We start from the raw sequence: 17,646 nt of genomic DNA on the forward strand, positions 1-17,646 counted from the left end.
GTCCAGTGCACCCTTGTATTTATTTGTGACGCTCTGAGTACCATGCCCAGACCTAAAGAAGAGCTCTATGTAAGCTCAAAAGCTTGTGTCTCTCTCACTAACAGAAGTTGATCCAATAACAGATATTACCTCACCTACCTTGTGCGTCTAATATCCTGGGATGAACATGGCAATAATACTGCATACATACAATATAAAATAAAGGATCATCTTTTTTGCCACTCTAACTCAAGGAAGTGTATGTAAATAAACAGAATGTAAGTAAGCATCATTTTATGCTTAAACTCCACCCTTTCCCATAATCTAAGCTGCACATACATGCTATAACACCAAATATTATGTATGTTGTGTGATCACGTATTTGCACAAAGAGACAATGTTATTGCTGTGGCAATCTGAAAACTGAATTTCTTGGGTCTTATGCAAATGTCAACCTTAACGCTACATTAACATATATATATTACATTTCTTGGGCATTTACATCTTAAAAAAAAATTGCAAAGAAAAGTTCATGTCAGCCAGTGCATTTTGTGAAAAAAAGCATCTGCCTTAATTTTAATGGCAAGTCCCCCAAAATGGCTGAACAGATTTTCATGAAACTTGAACAAAACAAATCATCTTCTGTCTAAGAACAAAAATGGAGAAATTCCCACTCTAGGAGACATACCCATGCTAGCTGTGATTGAGCTGGGACGCTAAATATAGAGCAGAGCCATGGCTAGCCCCTCTCGCTGTCATGCTGCCGTGGCTACACTCTATTTTTATGGGCTATCTGGACCAGAGCTAGTGCAGGTATGTCTTCTTGAGCTGGGAATTACACCCCCAGATCAAAGTGTATGTGTAGCCCTGAGCAGCATGACAACAGCTAATGAATAAGCACATTCTAGCAAGAACAGATAAAAACTGCAAAGCCTGACATGGACAATGTGCAATCCAGAAAGGTACCGTGGGGAGGGAACATCAGATGAAATCTTATGCTTATTTGCAATTGAAGCAAGATGTTAGATGGCTATTTACAGTGCTAGCCTGAATGTGGTATTAAAAACTAACCAACACTGGGCTTGCTCAGTACGCAGATGGGGGAACTTCAGTGCACATTTCTGCAAGCTCTTTCCCTGTTGAACAGTTGCAGGCTGTCCTCTAACACAGAGAATAAGCTCCCTTAGCTCAGACAGCCTGAATGCTTTTGAAATAGTCTTAACTTCATGTGAGTGATACTTAGAATAGATTTATTTAAAGATGCACTGATACATCTACTCTGTCTCCATTTAGCATATGATAAAACTATTGGTTTTATTATTTTATAAAACACTGCAGAGTCTATATTATTTATACATTGCTATGAATGCGCAGAGACCCTCACAGGCAAATAAAATTCAAGATATCCCTGGCACAAGGGAATCACAATTTGCAGGTGTAGCTACACTACAAGCACTACAGTGGCACAGCTGCAGCTACGCCACTGTAGTGTAGACACTTGTCAGTGATGGAAGATGTTTTTTCTTTCACTGTAGTAAAGCCACCCCCTCAACAGGCAGTAGTTAGGTCTATGGAAGTTGTAGGTGTAGATCAGACCTGAATTTTGACACTACACAATGAGAAAGGATAATGAATGATGTGGCTGTGATGGAAGTTCAGATAAGAAAACAATGACGACTCAATTACTTGCAGCCATGTGATTAGCTTTCACCACATGCATCAAGAGTCTACCCTCTTTAGAGCTTACATAGAATTGTTTTATGATGTTCAGTCAGACTTCAGAATCTAAACTATTCATCATATTTTCCTTCGCTTAATGGGCATAGTCATAAATCCAAACCTTTGAATGTCTCAGACCGGTGCATTTTACAGCCTGGGGTATTTTTCTGAAGTTAGTGAAATTGACTATGCTATGCATGCTTGGCATTTAGTATTGTAACTGATATCTCAGCCTAATTCTTTTTCAAACATGACTAAGGCACTGGTCCTCATTCAGAACTACATATTACGCTGGGCTTGAAAGCATAAGAAATTTTGTACCAAAAAGGAGACTTGTTTCTTGAACAAGGTTAGAAGTGTTTGAAAATAGAGGTTTAGTTTGAAAGTGCAGCCTCAGCCTTTACTGCGGAGTCAGCCTCGTGACCTTATGATAAAGTGCCGGCACTATCACACTCCACAGAGATCCTGTGGACCACCACTTTGTTTTTTGCACAACACTGCACTATTCAGAAAAACACCCTGCTAGGACCAACAGATGACAGGATACAGGGCATCCTCCCCAGAGGAAGCTGGGACAGAACGAATCATGGGTAACTATATGCATCTCATACCCTAGCAAGTGCTTCCTCAATGGTGATCATCTTCTCTTTCACCATCATCATCAGCTGGATCCGTTCCTCATCGCTCATTGTGATCTCACTTGCCACATAACCAACATCCTCTCCTGAAGAAGAAACAAAGAGATGCAACACACATATAAAACGACTCAACACCGAAAGGCGAGTGTTTGGAAACAAGCATTGGCGATGCTACTTCAGTTCCAGAACCCAGTTCCCAATTGGGTCAGGCTAGGCTGGATGAACCCTCCCCATACACCACAATTTGATCTGTGTAGGAGAAAACTGTGGTTGTCACAACTTCGTGACTGATACTGCATCAGGCAGAGGGACGCAGCGTAACACAGTGATGTACCTGCAGGTTGCCACTTTTTGTTCCCTGGAAAATACAGGAAGGAGGGCAGCCTTATTCCTCCACAGTGATGGAGGTCGGTGCCCCTTGCCTACAATAAACATCCTACTGTGTGTGTTGAATTCAGCAGAGTTTGGTAAGAAGAAAGCAGATGCAGCCAAAATCATCATGTGTATAGGTGTATACATACCACTGATTGCGATTACATTTGAAAGTGGCCAGAGCAGTAAAGGGAGCAACCTGCCTTGATAAGTCACTTCTAAACATTTTTACATCCTAATCAGAGTCCTGTCATCTTTAACATACTTTCACCACATTCGTTGTGCCTGTTCAGCAGTTTGGGGAGGCATCTGCCTGCAACAGAGTGATCCAACCAGGAGAGAGTGCGTTTACAAGCACCTTCCTGCTCTTCACATTTGCGCTACAGCCTCACTGCACCTGTGTGACTCTTTAAGACAGTACAGAGCTACGCTCAGTGTCCACTTGGAGCCGAACCGGGGAAGGAGCCCCGATAACCTAACTGGTGGATTCATCTTGTGTGTTTTCATTTTCAGGGAGATACTCTTTCATCCTTTTTATGCTTGCAACGGGCACTATGCAGACCCATGCTGAGCTCAGCCTTAAAGCAAATTGGAGAAGGTACTGCAGAGCCAAAGCAGGGTGGAGTCTTTTGCTAACTAGTCCTTAAACAAACATGTCAGCCATAAGAATAAATCATAGCAAGTGTAACCAATAAATACAAAGTATCTTTAGCCCTCCTATTTACATGCCAGATGCAACCTATCTTAAACGTACAGCTTTTTTCAACCCAGCTTCAATTGAAAATCTCTCTATTTGCAATAGTAGGCACATTCTGAGCCTCCAAACTGTGACTAGCCACAACCTCCCTCAAATAAGCTGGGTTAGGCCAAAGTGAGCAAACAAGAGATCAAGAAGCATCAAAGCACAGCCTTGGAGCAAAAAAAGGGGCTCAGATGTTATAGTTGAAGACATGCCTTTCCCATTCCCCAGGATTTCACACCGATATTTTCATATTATTATAGTGCATTTAGACATACATCTTCCACTAATAGAGCACTCTTATCTCTCCCATTGACTTTAACAGGCCACCCAGAACCTTGCAGGATTGAGGCCTAACAGAATACTGCTGATAACTCATCCTTTGAGTGCAGCTAAAGCAGGGGTTGGCAAACTACAGCCCATGAGCCGTTTTAAGCCGGCCCGCGAACGGGTTCTGGGGCTTGCACTGATCCAGCCCCGGTGCAGGGTTGGGGGCTGCACCATGCAGCTCCCAGAGGCTGCAGCATGGCCCCGCTCCAGCTCCTATGCACTCCAATGGCTCCCTACGGTGCTCCAATGGGAGCTGCAGGGGTGGGGCCTGTGGACAGGGCAGGGTGCAGAGCCACCTGGCCACGCCTCTGCTTAGGAGCCAGAGAGGGGGACATGCCGCTGTTTCCGGGAGCCGCTTGAGTAAGTGCCGCTTGGAACCTGAGCCTCTCCCCATGTCCCAACCCCTGTCCCAGCCCTGATCCCTTTCCCGCCCTCTGAACCCCTCAATCCCAGCCCACAGCACCCTCCTGCACCCCAAACCATCATTCCCTAGCCCTACCCCAGGGCCTACACCCCCAGCCAGAGCCTGCATCCCTTCCTGCACCCCAACCACCTGCTCCAGCCTGGAGCCCTCTCCTGCACCCTGAACTCCTTATTTCTGGCCCCACCCCAGAGCTCTCATCCCCAGCCAGAGCCCTCACCCCCTCCCGCACACAACCGCCAATTTTGTGAGCATTCATGGCCCACCATACAATTTCTATTCCCAGATTTGGCCCTTGGGCCAAAGAGTTTGCCCACCCCTGAGCTAAAGTCACAATGGACCAAATCTGATCGTATTTATCTAGCAGATTAGACCTACATAGATCCACATTTGCTAAATTACTATAATGCTGATTTAGTTTTGTAAGACTTGTTTCTTAGACTTTAAGGAGCTACAGAGACTCATTTTTAGTGCACTGTATCCTTAAAGGCTTTACCTTTTGAAGTCTGTCTCATTATTCCTTTCTGATTCTTTCGGAAATTCTGCCAAAAATACTTATTCTTCTTTTTCCAGTCTGCTTTCCCTTAAGAAAAACGTACAGGAAAGGAACATTAATATAAAAATTAGATTTTCCTCTTTGAAAACTTCAGCATGTAACTTTACCAAGAAAGAAAAATTCCCCAATTTTTCTCATTTTCTGAATTTGATCAGTACAAGAATTGAGTTAATCTAGCTATCTAAAATAAATGTACATTCTTTGGCATCAAGGATGATTGTGGAGAATTGAGATAAGTTACCAAGAGGCATTTTCTGAATTATAAAACACAGATCCTTTTGTGTTCTTGTTGACATTTAATTGTTTCTGTCAAGCCTTGCAGTATCTTTGCAGCATTTTGTTTTTTATTCTCTTTAGTTATTCTGTGACTCCTGCCATTTATTTGTTTTCTAGCTTTCTCGGTTTAAATCGGGTGCAGGTAGCCTCAGAAGGAATAAAAACCAAAAACCCTCAGCAAAAACCTCAGGATTTTATAGCTGTAGCTAATGAGTACCAGAGCTAGTTCCAGGTACGAGAGGGCAGTCTGAAAAATAAGCTTTGAAATACAAATACATCATTTAAAAACAACATGAAGTATCTCAAAAATTAAGGGAAAGAGGCTGGCAAATTATGCCTAACGATTTGAAAGTTAGTGCGGGAGGTGGCTTGAAGAAGGCAAATGGACAAACCAGCAATGATCTAACATTCTAGGATTTGCAACTCACAAGTTGCATATTTACAAAATGATAGTATTAGCTGGACTGGACCTGTCTGCCACTTGTAGATGCTGCACCTCATTTTTCAAAGGTGTACCCCTCCCCCAAAACTTCCACAAACTTCAGTTAGGATTGTCAGTACTCAGCATTTCTGATAATCGCACCCAACATACACAAAACTTTAAAGAGATGTAAGAATTAAACAGAGGGAAACATGAAATGAAACATACTGACCTACAGAGCTTTCTTCAGAGCTTGATTTATGAAGGGAAAGCCTAGAACACAAAAGAAAAATGGACTAATTATTGCAGCGAGTTCTCACGCCTCCTGGGAGCTCTCTGATTACGGTAAATTGTGGTTTCAAGCGAATGCATCAGCAAATATTTTCCCTTCTTTTTCTTCTAAATGTAGCTATTTACAAACAGTCTCTCAGCTCTGATCACAATAGTTTGACCACATTAACTCAGTTCCTCTCTGAAAACCCTGAAACAAGTTTTTTGACCAAGACAGACAAATATGCATTTAAAGCCCCACAATTACATCTAAGGGATCATAAGGATCCCTGATTCACATATTTTTCTTCTTCTATATAATAAAGTAGCATTCTGACTAGTTTAGAAGCTGTATGTCTGTGATCCTGTATTCATTTAGACTAATGTTATGTTGTTTAAATGACAGTACATATAACTCTTTGCACTTCTATAGCGCCTTTCATTTTACGAGCACAAAATGCTTTGTAACTACAGTAAAAGCTGTTTTATCTGGCATGTTGGGGAGATAGGAGGTGCCGGTTAACCAAGAGGGAGGGAATTTGGGTGTGGGAGGGGGTGCGGGGCTGGGGCACAGGAGAGGATGCAGGCTCTGGGAGGAAGTTTAGAAGCGGGAGGGGGCTCTGGACAGGGGGTTGGGATGCAGGAGGGGCCTCAGGGTGCCGGAACCAGGGGGCACTCACCTCAGGTGGCTTCACGCAAGCGGCAACCTGTCCTGGCTGCTCCTAGGTGGAGGAACTGCTACGGAGACCGTGCACACTGCCCCCGCCCCACCCCAAGCGCTGGCTCTCCAGCTCCCATTGGCCGGGAATGACGGCCAATGAGAGCTGCAAGGGCAGCACCTGGGCAGAGGAAGCACACAGAGCTGCCTGCTGCACCTCGGCCTAGGAGCAGCCAGTACAGGTAGCCGCTTGCGGGGAGCCGCGTGAATCCAGGTGGGGAGCCTGTCGGCCCTGCACCAAACAGACTGTACAGCAGACTTTCTATGAAGATCAGAAATGCTGGTTTAGAGAACTTTCCAGTTAGCACAGAGCCGAATAACACAGCTTTTACTGTACTCATTAATTAAACCCTCACCATACCATTGTGAGAGAGGGAACTAGCATTTCCCTGACTTTACAGATGAGAAACCAAGGCACGGAAAAGCTAAGTGTTTGCCTCAGGTCACACAGGATGTCTGGGGCAAAGCTGATCATAAGTCATTCTCCTAACTCCCAGCATGTGCTTTACTACTACTTCCTCACTCAAAATCCAGCTAAAAGGACTTACTTTTTAGCCCATATTATGTAAGAATATCAGCCAAAGCGATGAGTAACTCTCATTTGCTTAGTTTTTAAGTCCATGAATAATAGTTACTGAACTTTGCAAAGTTCTCTGAAATCTTCAGATGAAAATCTCTATCTAGGCATCCGAAGCAAAGCCCATTTAGGTCAATGAAAATATTTCTGTTGGCTTCAATGGCCTTTGGATCACACACTCAGTGCAGGCCATTATTAGTGTGATTATGTGTGCATAGTGCTCTATTACATTATATTATACAATAATGCCTGATAATACAATGCCTATGTTGTATCTATGCAAATAAAAACATGCATATTTCAATCTATGAAAAAAGCCACAAAAACAATCCCCTCCACCCCCAGTTTTACAAACCAAGGCTTGTATACAGTACATGGCATACTCTATGTACAGCATTCAGAATGGTAGCCATGTTAGTCTGTATCAGCAAAAAGAACAAGGAGTCCTTGTGGCACCTTAGAGACTAAAATTTATTTTGGGCACAAGCTTTCATGGGTTTGCAACCACCATCTTTTCATGTACTATGTATATATATCTTCCTACTGTATTTTCCACTCCATGCATCTGATGAAGTGGGTTTTAGCCCAAAAAAGCTTATGCCCAAATAAAGGTGTTAGTCTCTAAGGTGCCACAAGTACTCCCCGTTGTTTCTACTTACAGTAGAACCTCAGAACTACAAACACCTCAGGAATGGAAGTTGTTCGTAACTGTGAACAAAATGTTATGGTTGTTCTTTCAAAAGTTTATAACTGAACATTGACTTAACACAGCTTTGAAACTTCGCTATGCAGAAAAAAATGCGGCTTTAAAACATCTTAAATGTGTTTCTTTAAACTCCTTCCCCCCTTTTTAAGCAGTTTACATTTAACATTGTACTGTACTGTATTATATTTGCGTGCGTGCATGTGTGCGTGCGTGCTGCTTGACTGCATCCTTTCCAAACAAGCTGTATGGTTGACTGGCCAGTTCGTAACTCTAATCTTTGCTACTCTGAGGTTCTTCTGTATTTTCTTTTTGTCTGAATTTCCCATGCTCTTCTGCATTTTCTTGGGTTCCCAGCAGAGGGCACCACAGAGTTTTGATCAATTCAGAAAACCTCTGACAGAAAACTTTTGTTTGTTTCATACCGATTCACAACGTAAACAATCCAAGCAATTACAGGGTAGCATTTTGTAAGCATGAAAATCATGCTCATCAATTTGAAAAGACATCATTAAAGGGAAAATGAGACAGCATGAAGTTTAGTTTTGATGCAGTAATTTATCCGAGCAAAGAGAGGCTGGCACAGCAGAGCTGTGAAATACCATCTCCTTTCTACTTCAGTCTGATTAGAAATGTAATCCGGCACAAACGGCAAACCAGCTGATGCAACCACATTCCAGATTTGGACTGCACCAGGTGGAAGGGGGCATTTGTTGATATCCTTGCTCATGAAGTTTACTCTTGGATGGGACAACTTCTAGGGAGAAAAATTAAATAACTAGGTGGCTCACAGCACTTGCAGTCAAATATTTGGTTCTCAGGAAAGAGCTTGAACAACAGGCACAGGAGGAAAGTTCAGTCCCTTTAGATTCTGAATGAAATACTAGCCTCACTGAAGTCAGTGACAAAACTCCCATTGACTTCAATTGCTAATGGATTTCTAATGTAACAATGGCAGTGGCATTTCCTAAACAGCATCACTCACTCATTCCTCGATCCCAAACATAAAGCACACGGATCTTTCTATGAGCGCAACATCAGAACTTGGCTTTCAGCCTCTCTGATAAAAGAACTAACCTTGTTACCTTTTTGCGCCTTTGCATGGACTTCAGCATCCAGCAAATACTTTAGTGAATTCAGTGCTCATGGAAGGTGCCAAACTGACATCCCTGGAAAACGAAGTCCTATCTATTATCAGAACAGGAACACCGCAGGCCGAGCCATGAAAGTTTCTCCATGCTGCTACACCATGGCAGCTCTGCCTTGAGCCAGAGAGACCATTTCTTGTGGCGAGAGGGTTGTTCAGCCTCCAAATCCATATTACTCCTCCTCTTCACCGCCAAAGCTGCCAACCGGGATGCAAGTATGTACCAGGTGTGGTGTTGGTGATGTGGGCATCTGTTCACTAGGGACTGGCCCGCCAACTCATTTCATATCAACTACCAAAGCCTTGCAGCAGCAGCAGCAATCTTTGGATGTTCCTGGGCTAGATATAGTGACGGAGGGGAGGTGTCCATAGCAAGCAGGCCAATATCTAATTTGTAACTCTGACTTGGGCGGAAGAGGGGGAAAGATACTGAGTATTGTCCTAGGATGCAAATTCCTGGCACCAGACAAAGCAAAGAGATAATACTTAGGTAGAAGGTCAAACATGTCCATTCGTCATTTAATGCATTCTCTAATTCTGAAGTCTTCCATCTCTGGGCTGACCTTGAAAATACTAACAGCTTATCTTACAAGATGGAAAAGTAGAGTATCCAATAAGACAAGGCACTTGCCTGTAAGTTCTCCCAGACAACTTTGATTTATTTATTTATTTATTACCAAGGATATAAAAACACCAATTGTTTCACTTCTTACATGTATGGTGAAAGATTCCATAAGCCCTCAGAGTTGGTTTGTGTTTGATTTGCCAAATATACTTCCTTACTGTGTTAAAGCTGCACCTCCTCTGTGAACGTGTGCTGAAAGCGACTTGTGTTCTTCCATTCATAGACTGATAACTTGTACTGAAAGTTAATGATCCAGTGATACTTGGCAGAAGTTTCAGCACTGCATGTCTGAAAGGCAGCCAAATGCCATTACTCTCCTGAGGAGGCCTTCGGTTTTGTTATGCTCTGATGTACAACTTCATTAGTCGGCTTCCATATGAAATGTATTCTGTCACAGCACACACCTGAGAAATCTATGGATCTAGCTTCAGACAAGAAGGATATATTGCCAAGTATATTCCACAAAGAGGAGAGACAGGGTGGGTGAGGTACTCTCTTTTATTGGACCAGCTTCTGTTGAAGAGAGAAACAATCTTTTGAGCTTACACAGAGCTCTTCTTATAGAAGTATTTTCCAATCCTATGTAAGATAGAAGTTTAGAAACATCCAGAACTTTATCTGTGAATCTCATAATTTCAAAACCATTCCTAGGCCTATTTTTAAGACCCTGTGGGCCTGAGACGTGGAAACAAATTAAAACTTGCCTCAGAATAGGTTAAAAATGAAGGCTACTCTTTGGATGCAAAGAACATGTTTGCTACATACCTGTTTTGCAGAAATGATATGCTCCAACGGATTTATGTCTTGGGTACATAGAGTTTTAAACATACCATGGCAACACCAGCTGTACCAAAGCTACCACCAGGACTTATCCTGTTATTAAACTGCAGCAGATGGTAATGCTATATCTATACCTACCTGTTTGCACGTTCCATGCACTTCTTTTCAAGCCCTAGAGCAGTGATGGGCAACCTGCGGCCTGCGGGCCACTCGTAGCCAGTCAGAATAATCTGTTGGCAGGCCACCAGACAGTTAGTTGACATTTGCACAGCCGTCCGCAGTTCCCAGTGGCTGTGGTTTGCCGTTCCTGGCCAATGGAAGCTGCGGGAAGTGGTGGCCAGCACGTCTCTGCGGTCAACGCTGCTTCCCACAGCTCCCATTGGCTGGGAACAGCAAACCACGACCACTTGGAGCTGCGCGTGGCCATGCAAATATAAACGAACTATCTTGCAGCCGACCAGCGGACTACCCTGATGGGCCATTGCCCACCACTGCCCTAGAGGTTGTGCCACCAAGACATCCCCCTATGGCCAGAGATCAACACAGGCTAGTTGAACAAAATATCCACTTAGAAAATGAGCTTTTTTACAGCTCTATTAAACTAGGTAGGCTACAATTTTCCCTATTAACTGTGAGCTGATTATAGGAAAGCACCAGGGCTTACCTTGCATACACAGTGGCTGATTTTACAAGACACAGTCCATATGTGCCCGGAGATGTGAAATAGCCCTGAGCTGGACTATTACAGAATTGGAAAGGGAAACAAATGACATCATGTGCTGCTTTTATGAATGTGAAGTTGGCTTTCAAAAGCCCATCATTCTCAAAACAAATCATAACAGAGGAGCAGAGAATGAAGTGATTCTGACCGGCTTTTATTTTACCTTAAACGTTATAAATGCAGGTAAGCTTTAAAACATGGCCACATCTTATTTATGGGACGTAAAATCCACAAGTGTCCAATGCAGTCCAAAAAATGAAACCAACCATTATGATCTTCAATAAATTGATACTGGCCCTCTTAACTCTAGTCAATAACTATTTACAACCCTTTTGGACTGGATGGTTCAGGATGTGATTTTGGACCTAAAAATATTATTCACATTTGGGTTGCTGACTAAACCAACACAAAAGTCTTTGCATGCTCCTTTGGAAGGCCATTTGGTTATCTATATGTATTATGCAGGGCCAAGTCACAATCAGTGTGAAAACTGACATCTTTATAACTGTTACCGACTGAACACAAGATAATTTATCTAACGGGGCTGGCATAGAGGAGGAAAACGGGCCTTTAGTTTCTTATCAAATTTGCATGGACCTGAAGGGAAAGCAAGGCTACAAGGTTCTGACTTTCCTGGCATCAGTGTAAAGAGATAGAAGGCAAAGAGGTTCCATTCAATTATCTTCTCATTATGTTTCCATAGCAACAGCTCTTTAAGCAGGTCAAAACTTTCTCAGTGGAAACAAACATCGAGTTGTTATTTTCGTTCCCACCCCACCACAGCCAACATGGAACTAGCCATGTTGGTTCTACTAGTGCAGTCTGAACACGGTCATCGGCAGGGGATGTGATGTTTAGCAAGTTGCAAGAGCATGCACAGAAGGATCCATGCAAAAGAGGCAGATAATCATCAGTTCTAAAATACTTCCACAGCAGTGAGACAGGCCCAGTCTAACAAATGTGATGTTTCTCTGTATACAAAGCATGTTGGTCATTACATGCTGCACTGAGTGGCTGTGACAAGTTTTGGGCTCTTTTGAAAAATGTCCTTTTACAAAATTACCAGGATTGAAATCTTCTTCCAGCTGCTCAGAGACACACTGGTCGCACTTGTCACCGGCTGTGTTTGGCTGGCCTTTCACTCCTATTGTGAGTGTTATTGTGGGAGTTTCCTGCTCTGTTTCTCTTTGGGAAGCTATTTGCAGGCAGCACAAATAGTTTGGCTTCCACTGACTCTGGCTTCAAACAAGTTAACATGGGGTCGTACACACATTCACTGACTCCTTTTGAGTCTTGCAAGCACTGCATATAAAGACATTTGATCTTAAATACTCAGAAGTTTGGGAGATGAACTTCTCTCTCTCTCTCTCTCATATCTTTCCCTTGTAATTTCTAACCTACACAGTGGGAATTTATTCCGTCCTTAATTACGTGCGGCTATGGTGCCCTGGGTTTGTTTGGGTTTTTTATTGTTCTCCGTTTTTGTCCTCTTCCTGCTTCCCATCCCCACCAGCGTAGCTCTCCTGTTTCATCACAGATGAGCTCACAGTCATCTGCCACGGTTAATCTGGACACTGTGACAAGCTGCCAGAATTGAGTCTGACCAAATTTAAGCCAGCACAATGGGAATGTGACCTAGAGTGCTGATTTAATGACCCTTTTGCTTTCGGGGCTTGGCCTGGAGTCTGGAAGCTACTGTGGAAGAGGATTAGGAGGCTTGGTGCTAAGTATTACTGTCAAAGACCACTGGATTAGAGTACCACAGAGAGAAGAGTTTGGGTCTTGTGTGTTATTTTGTATAAAGAGAGCATGTTTTAAAAGACTGCTGTTTCCACTAGGAAATGATATGGAACAAGACAGAACTGAACTCCAAGTGCTCTCCCAGCACTGCACTGAACTGGAGGTTTAATACCCAAGATGAATTTGAGTTTATACCACATAATGGCATCTGGGCTGAAAACTCTGCATACCCAGAGAAGCAAATCTTCAGCCTTTAAGAATGGATTAACTAATAGTGTCCCCCAAAGGGACGAGACAGCCTGACACAGTCATTGCTGCTCTGGTTTCTTTGATAACTTCACTGCATGCCTCGAGACTCAAGTAGCTTTCACAAAAAACAGCCCCAACACCATAAACCTCCTTCCACTGGCCAGAGAGCTGGCCACAGTGCATGGATTCCAAATGCGAGAAGTTCAGTTTAAGAGGCACGTACTAGACGCACACAGCACAACTGAGTTTTACATTTGTGAACAGCTGAAGCAGAGTTAAGGACACAGCTGCTGAACGCACAGGGACTCCTATAAGCCGGAATGCCAAGCCCCTCAGAAATGTTACATCATGCAGCATGCACATGATATAAGCATTCCTGAATCCTCTGCTGGAGAGCTCAACCTCTACCTAACTCCTGCCCTGTGACGTACGTCTTGAGGCTCAACTGGCAGAGAATATTTAAAATGCATTTTGCTGTAATCTGACAGATATGGGAACATGAATCACAACATATCTTCATTTTCTTGGTTAGAAGTGGTGTTGTACTGATGAATAATATCGCTCAAGAAGCAGTGAGTGATTTGTTGCATGATGGGACACTTCAGGACATCCACTGGGATGCAAAGATTTAGAACACGATGAGAACGTCAAAGAGGTGAGAAGTATCGGAGGGGTAGCAGTGTTAGTCTGGATCTGTAAAAAGCAACAAAGAGTCCTGTGGCACCTTATAGACCAACAAATGTATTGGAGCATGAGCTTTCATGGGTGAATACCCACTTCGTGTAATGGAAATGTCCAGAGGCAGGTATAAATATGCAGGTAAGAACCAGTCTGGAGATAACGAGATTAGTTCAATCAAGGGAGGGTGAGGCCCTCTTCTAGCAGTTGAGGTGTGAACACACAGGGAGGAGAAACTGCTTTCGTAGTTGGCAAGCCATTCACAGGCTTTGTTTAAACCTGAGCTGATGGTATCAAATTTGCAAATGAACTGAAGTTCAGCAGTTTCTCTTTGAAGTCTAGCCCTGAAGTTTTTTTTGCTGTAGGATGGCTCTCTTTACATCTGTTATTTCACTCAAAGTTATTGACCACCATTTTTACCCATCGGTAGTTTTTCTTCCTTCCCCACCCCTCTAACTGGAAGAATAAACTTACACACAGGGGACTGTGCCTCATTCTGCCTGTATGTGGTGCTCTTGCACTTGCCATCTACCTCCTACCCTTTCCGGAAGGCTCTCATATACACCACATTTAAAATACATAACAAGGCCAGTGCAGTGAATAGTGACAGCAAACAGATTTATTCCCCAAGGGGGAAAACAAATAACTTCCCTCTGCAACATCCGTGGATCTGCTAAAAACAGGATGAGAGACAGGATGCAGAAGCATGAGTTCAAGGGGAGTAGGGTTGGCCTGGATTTCCTGTCAAACATACAGAGCTCATCAGTCCATCATGCAGAGTCTTGACCGCTCAAATATGGGGACTGGGAGCTAATCAGAATGTTGGTTTCCATTGTTTAAAACACCATGTTTACAATGAGCAAACAACCTCTCCTTCCTCCGCCCCCAACCTCATTCCCCTGGCTTGAGTAAACTCCCCAAGAAAGTTGTCATCTTAGAGAAATAACAGCATTATTAGTACATATGATGAACCCGTGGTTTGACACATTACTGGCACCAAGAAGCAGCAATAACCAAAGAATGTTTTTTTTGGGTATTTGGTCTTATATCAGTCATACTTTTAGTCAAAACCAAAATTCAGTTGTGTCTGAATGTGCCAGGAGTGCTGTTCAAAATGAAAAATATCAGTGCTATATATAGAAGCATGCCACTACGCTGGAGTCAAGCTCAGACTTTACAATATTACACCAACATTCAATCTGACAACAATGCTGCAATTTGAAGGGTGTATGTGTGGAAATTAAACCTGACAGGAGAAAAACGCTACTATTAATGGAAGAAAAAGCACAAACATTTCTTGAGTATCATTTTCCATTGAGTTATTTGCAGAGTATTACAACCCTACAAAAACTGCATACTTATTCAATTTATAGAAGCAACTTATCTGAAAAACTCAACTGGTCATGAAGTTTAGGACTAGACTTGAACAAATGTGACTCTGCTTCCTGTTTTTTAAATGATCATATTTCAGGCAGTTTTTAAACATATTGGGTATTACCAGCTATACAAGCAACACAACCCCACAAATCTCAGCAACCTCTCTGCTTTGTTTGGTACCATAAGGATTTTTCTGATTATGTTTTTCCCTGCAGTTTTCCTCCCCCTCACCTCCTGGTTTCCTTGTTACAGCCAATTTAATGGAATAAGCATTTTTAGTGCCATGGCAAACACATTTTAGCTCTCTCTCTCTCTCTCTGTATTGAGCTAGAACAGTATGGACAGCAGCAACAGAAGCTTATACCTCCCCACACCTCTTGTTGAGTGACCATCACTACAGATGATAAGATAATTCAGTCTCCAGGCCCACAGAGCCCTCTTGCCTCTCTACTGAAAAGGAAGTTGCTATTAGTTTCATGCCCATCATCAGGGTGGATTCTGTGACCGTCAGACCCTTGTCCAATAGAAGGTAGACCGAGATTACCAACTTATTTCTACACAGGAACGAAAACAAGATATTTTGAAAATTGTAACAAACATCATGAGAGAGACCCTTCCCCCCACAATTGTCTGGTAGTTAGGGTACCGAATAAGGCAGAGCAGGGTTCTATAAATTGAATCAGTATGCAGTCCCCCATATCCCACACAGGTGCCCTCACCACTAGGTGAGTGTCAGTCTCTCTTTTCTCCCTTCCCTCTCCTCTGTTGGAACTGTTCCACTCAGTGTAAATAAAAATTTATTGGGTCAGATAGAGAGTGAGAGACTCACTATTATAGTTCAGTGGCTAGGGTAAACATTTTAAAGAAACAGAGTCAAGTTTCTGTTCTGAATCAACGTAAAAGGGGTAACGATCATTTTCTGTTCTGAACTAGGTATCTCACATCCCAGGTGAGTGCCCTAAAACACCAAGCTGTTGGGTCTCTGACCAGAAATTCCATCCTGGACCTGAGAAACCTTTAATTGAAATTGATACATTTCCACAAAAAATTAAGTTTCAACAAATCGGCATTTTCTGATGAAAAATATTTCACTGAAAGATTCCTGACCGGTTGCAGTATGCATTGCTGTGTAGACGAGCCATCAGAAGTGGTGCATCAGGGTATGTCTACACTGCAGTTAAAAACCTGTGGCTGTCCTGGGCCAGCTGACTTGGGCTTGTGGGGCTTGGGCTGTGGAGCTGTTTAATTATGGTATTGATGTTTGGGCTTAGGTTGGCGGCTTGGCTCTAGGACCCTGCGAGGATCCCAGAGCTTGGGCTCCAGGTCAAACCCAAACATCTACACAGCAATTAAACATCCCCTTAGCCCAAGTTTTGTGACCCCAAGTCAGCAGGCACAGGCCAGGCATGGGTGTCTAACTGCAGCGTAGACATACCCTTATGAACTGCCTGCATTCTCCAGAGTACTGCATCCTAACAGGCAAGAAAAAAGAAAGCACATAACTCAGATACATGAGGCCTAAATAGAAAACTTATGAAGAAGAATCTAATTCAGTTTGTTGGCAGTAAGAAAAAAAATCATTTTATGGACTAAACAGCTGGAAGAGGGTAATTTTCTTGCCAATGAATTCTGTAGTCTGCTTTCTACCTGCATGTAAGGCTACGTCTAGACTACCCGCCGTATCGGCGGGTTAAAATCGATTGCTCGGGGATCGCTATATCGCGTCTCATCTAGACACGATATATCGATCCCCGAGCGTGCTTATATCAATTCCGGAACTCCACCAACCCCAACGGAGTTGTGGAATTGACAGGGGGAGCCGCGGAAATCGATCCCGCGCGGTGAGGACGGGTGAGTAATCCGACCTTAGATATTCGACTTCAGCTACGTTATTCACGTAGCTGAAGTTGCGTATCTAAGATCAATTTACCCCCGTAGTGTAGACCAGCCCTAACAGTGCTGAACTCATGAGACAATGCCACTCAACTAGGAGAATGAAACTAGCATTGATTAAGCTGTCATCTAAAAATGTAGGCTTAAATCACTTCTACCATGACTATTTTCCACTAGTGTTTCTAGTCTGGCATCAAATGATCGTTACCCCTTTTACTCCTGGGGGAATTCTGCACCACTGTGCATGCTCGGCATTCATGTCCCACGGATAATTTTTTTTTTTTCCACAGAAGATACATTCTGCTGGAGAGGTGCTGCAGTTACACCTTTTGCCTACCAGGGGCTGCTGTGGTGCCAGAACAGAGATAAGCCCTAGGTGCAGATGGGGAAGAGAAGAGGCTGTGTTTCTCACGGCACCCTGCCCACGTGGCCAGGTCAGGAGGCATGGGATATGAGGGGAGGCGGGGTGGACAGCATGGGGCACATTGGGCTGCTGGAGGGTCACATACTAGGGTTCAGATGGGCAATGGGGGGACAGACTGGGGTGGGTCTAAATGGGAGTGGAGTGCAAGAACACATGGGAACAGGGAGTTGCTGAGTGGGGGTACAGAGCCACATTGTAACAGGGAGGTGCAGACCCACATGAGAATGGGGTAAGGGAGTGCAGGGAGACTTGGGGACAGGGGCACATGCCAGACTGAATGAGAGAGGGTAGGA

At 43.4% G+C, this 17,646-nt stretch overlaps 1 protein-coding gene across 1 annotated transcript in view; it reads right to left on the reverse strand.

Annotated features, from left to right (window-relative positions):
- Nucleotides 1-17,646, reverse strand: part of SASH1 (SAM and SH3 domain containing 1) — a 179,742-nt gene that overhangs the window by 76,116 nt on the left and 85,980 nt on the right. The window contains exons 5-7 of the mRNA XM_050951603.1: nt 5,684-5,724; nt 4,695-4,781; nt 2,310-2,422 (exon numbers count right to left, since the gene is read on the reverse strand). Of these exons, the coding sequence (XP_050807560.1) occupies nt 2,310-2,422; nt 4,695-4,781; nt 5,684-5,724 (241 nt within the window). The remainder of the gene's footprint in view (nt 1-2,309; nt 2,423-4,694; nt 4,782-5,683; nt 5,725-17,646) is intronic.

This window comes from Gopherus flavomarginatus, chromosome 4 (assembly GCF_025201925.1).
Source record: "Gopherus flavomarginatus isolate rGopFla2 chromosome 4, rGopFla2.mat.asm, whole genome shotgun sequence".
Classification (NCBI taxonomy): Eukaryota; Metazoa; Chordata; order Testudines; family Testudinidae; genus Gopherus; species Gopherus flavomarginatus.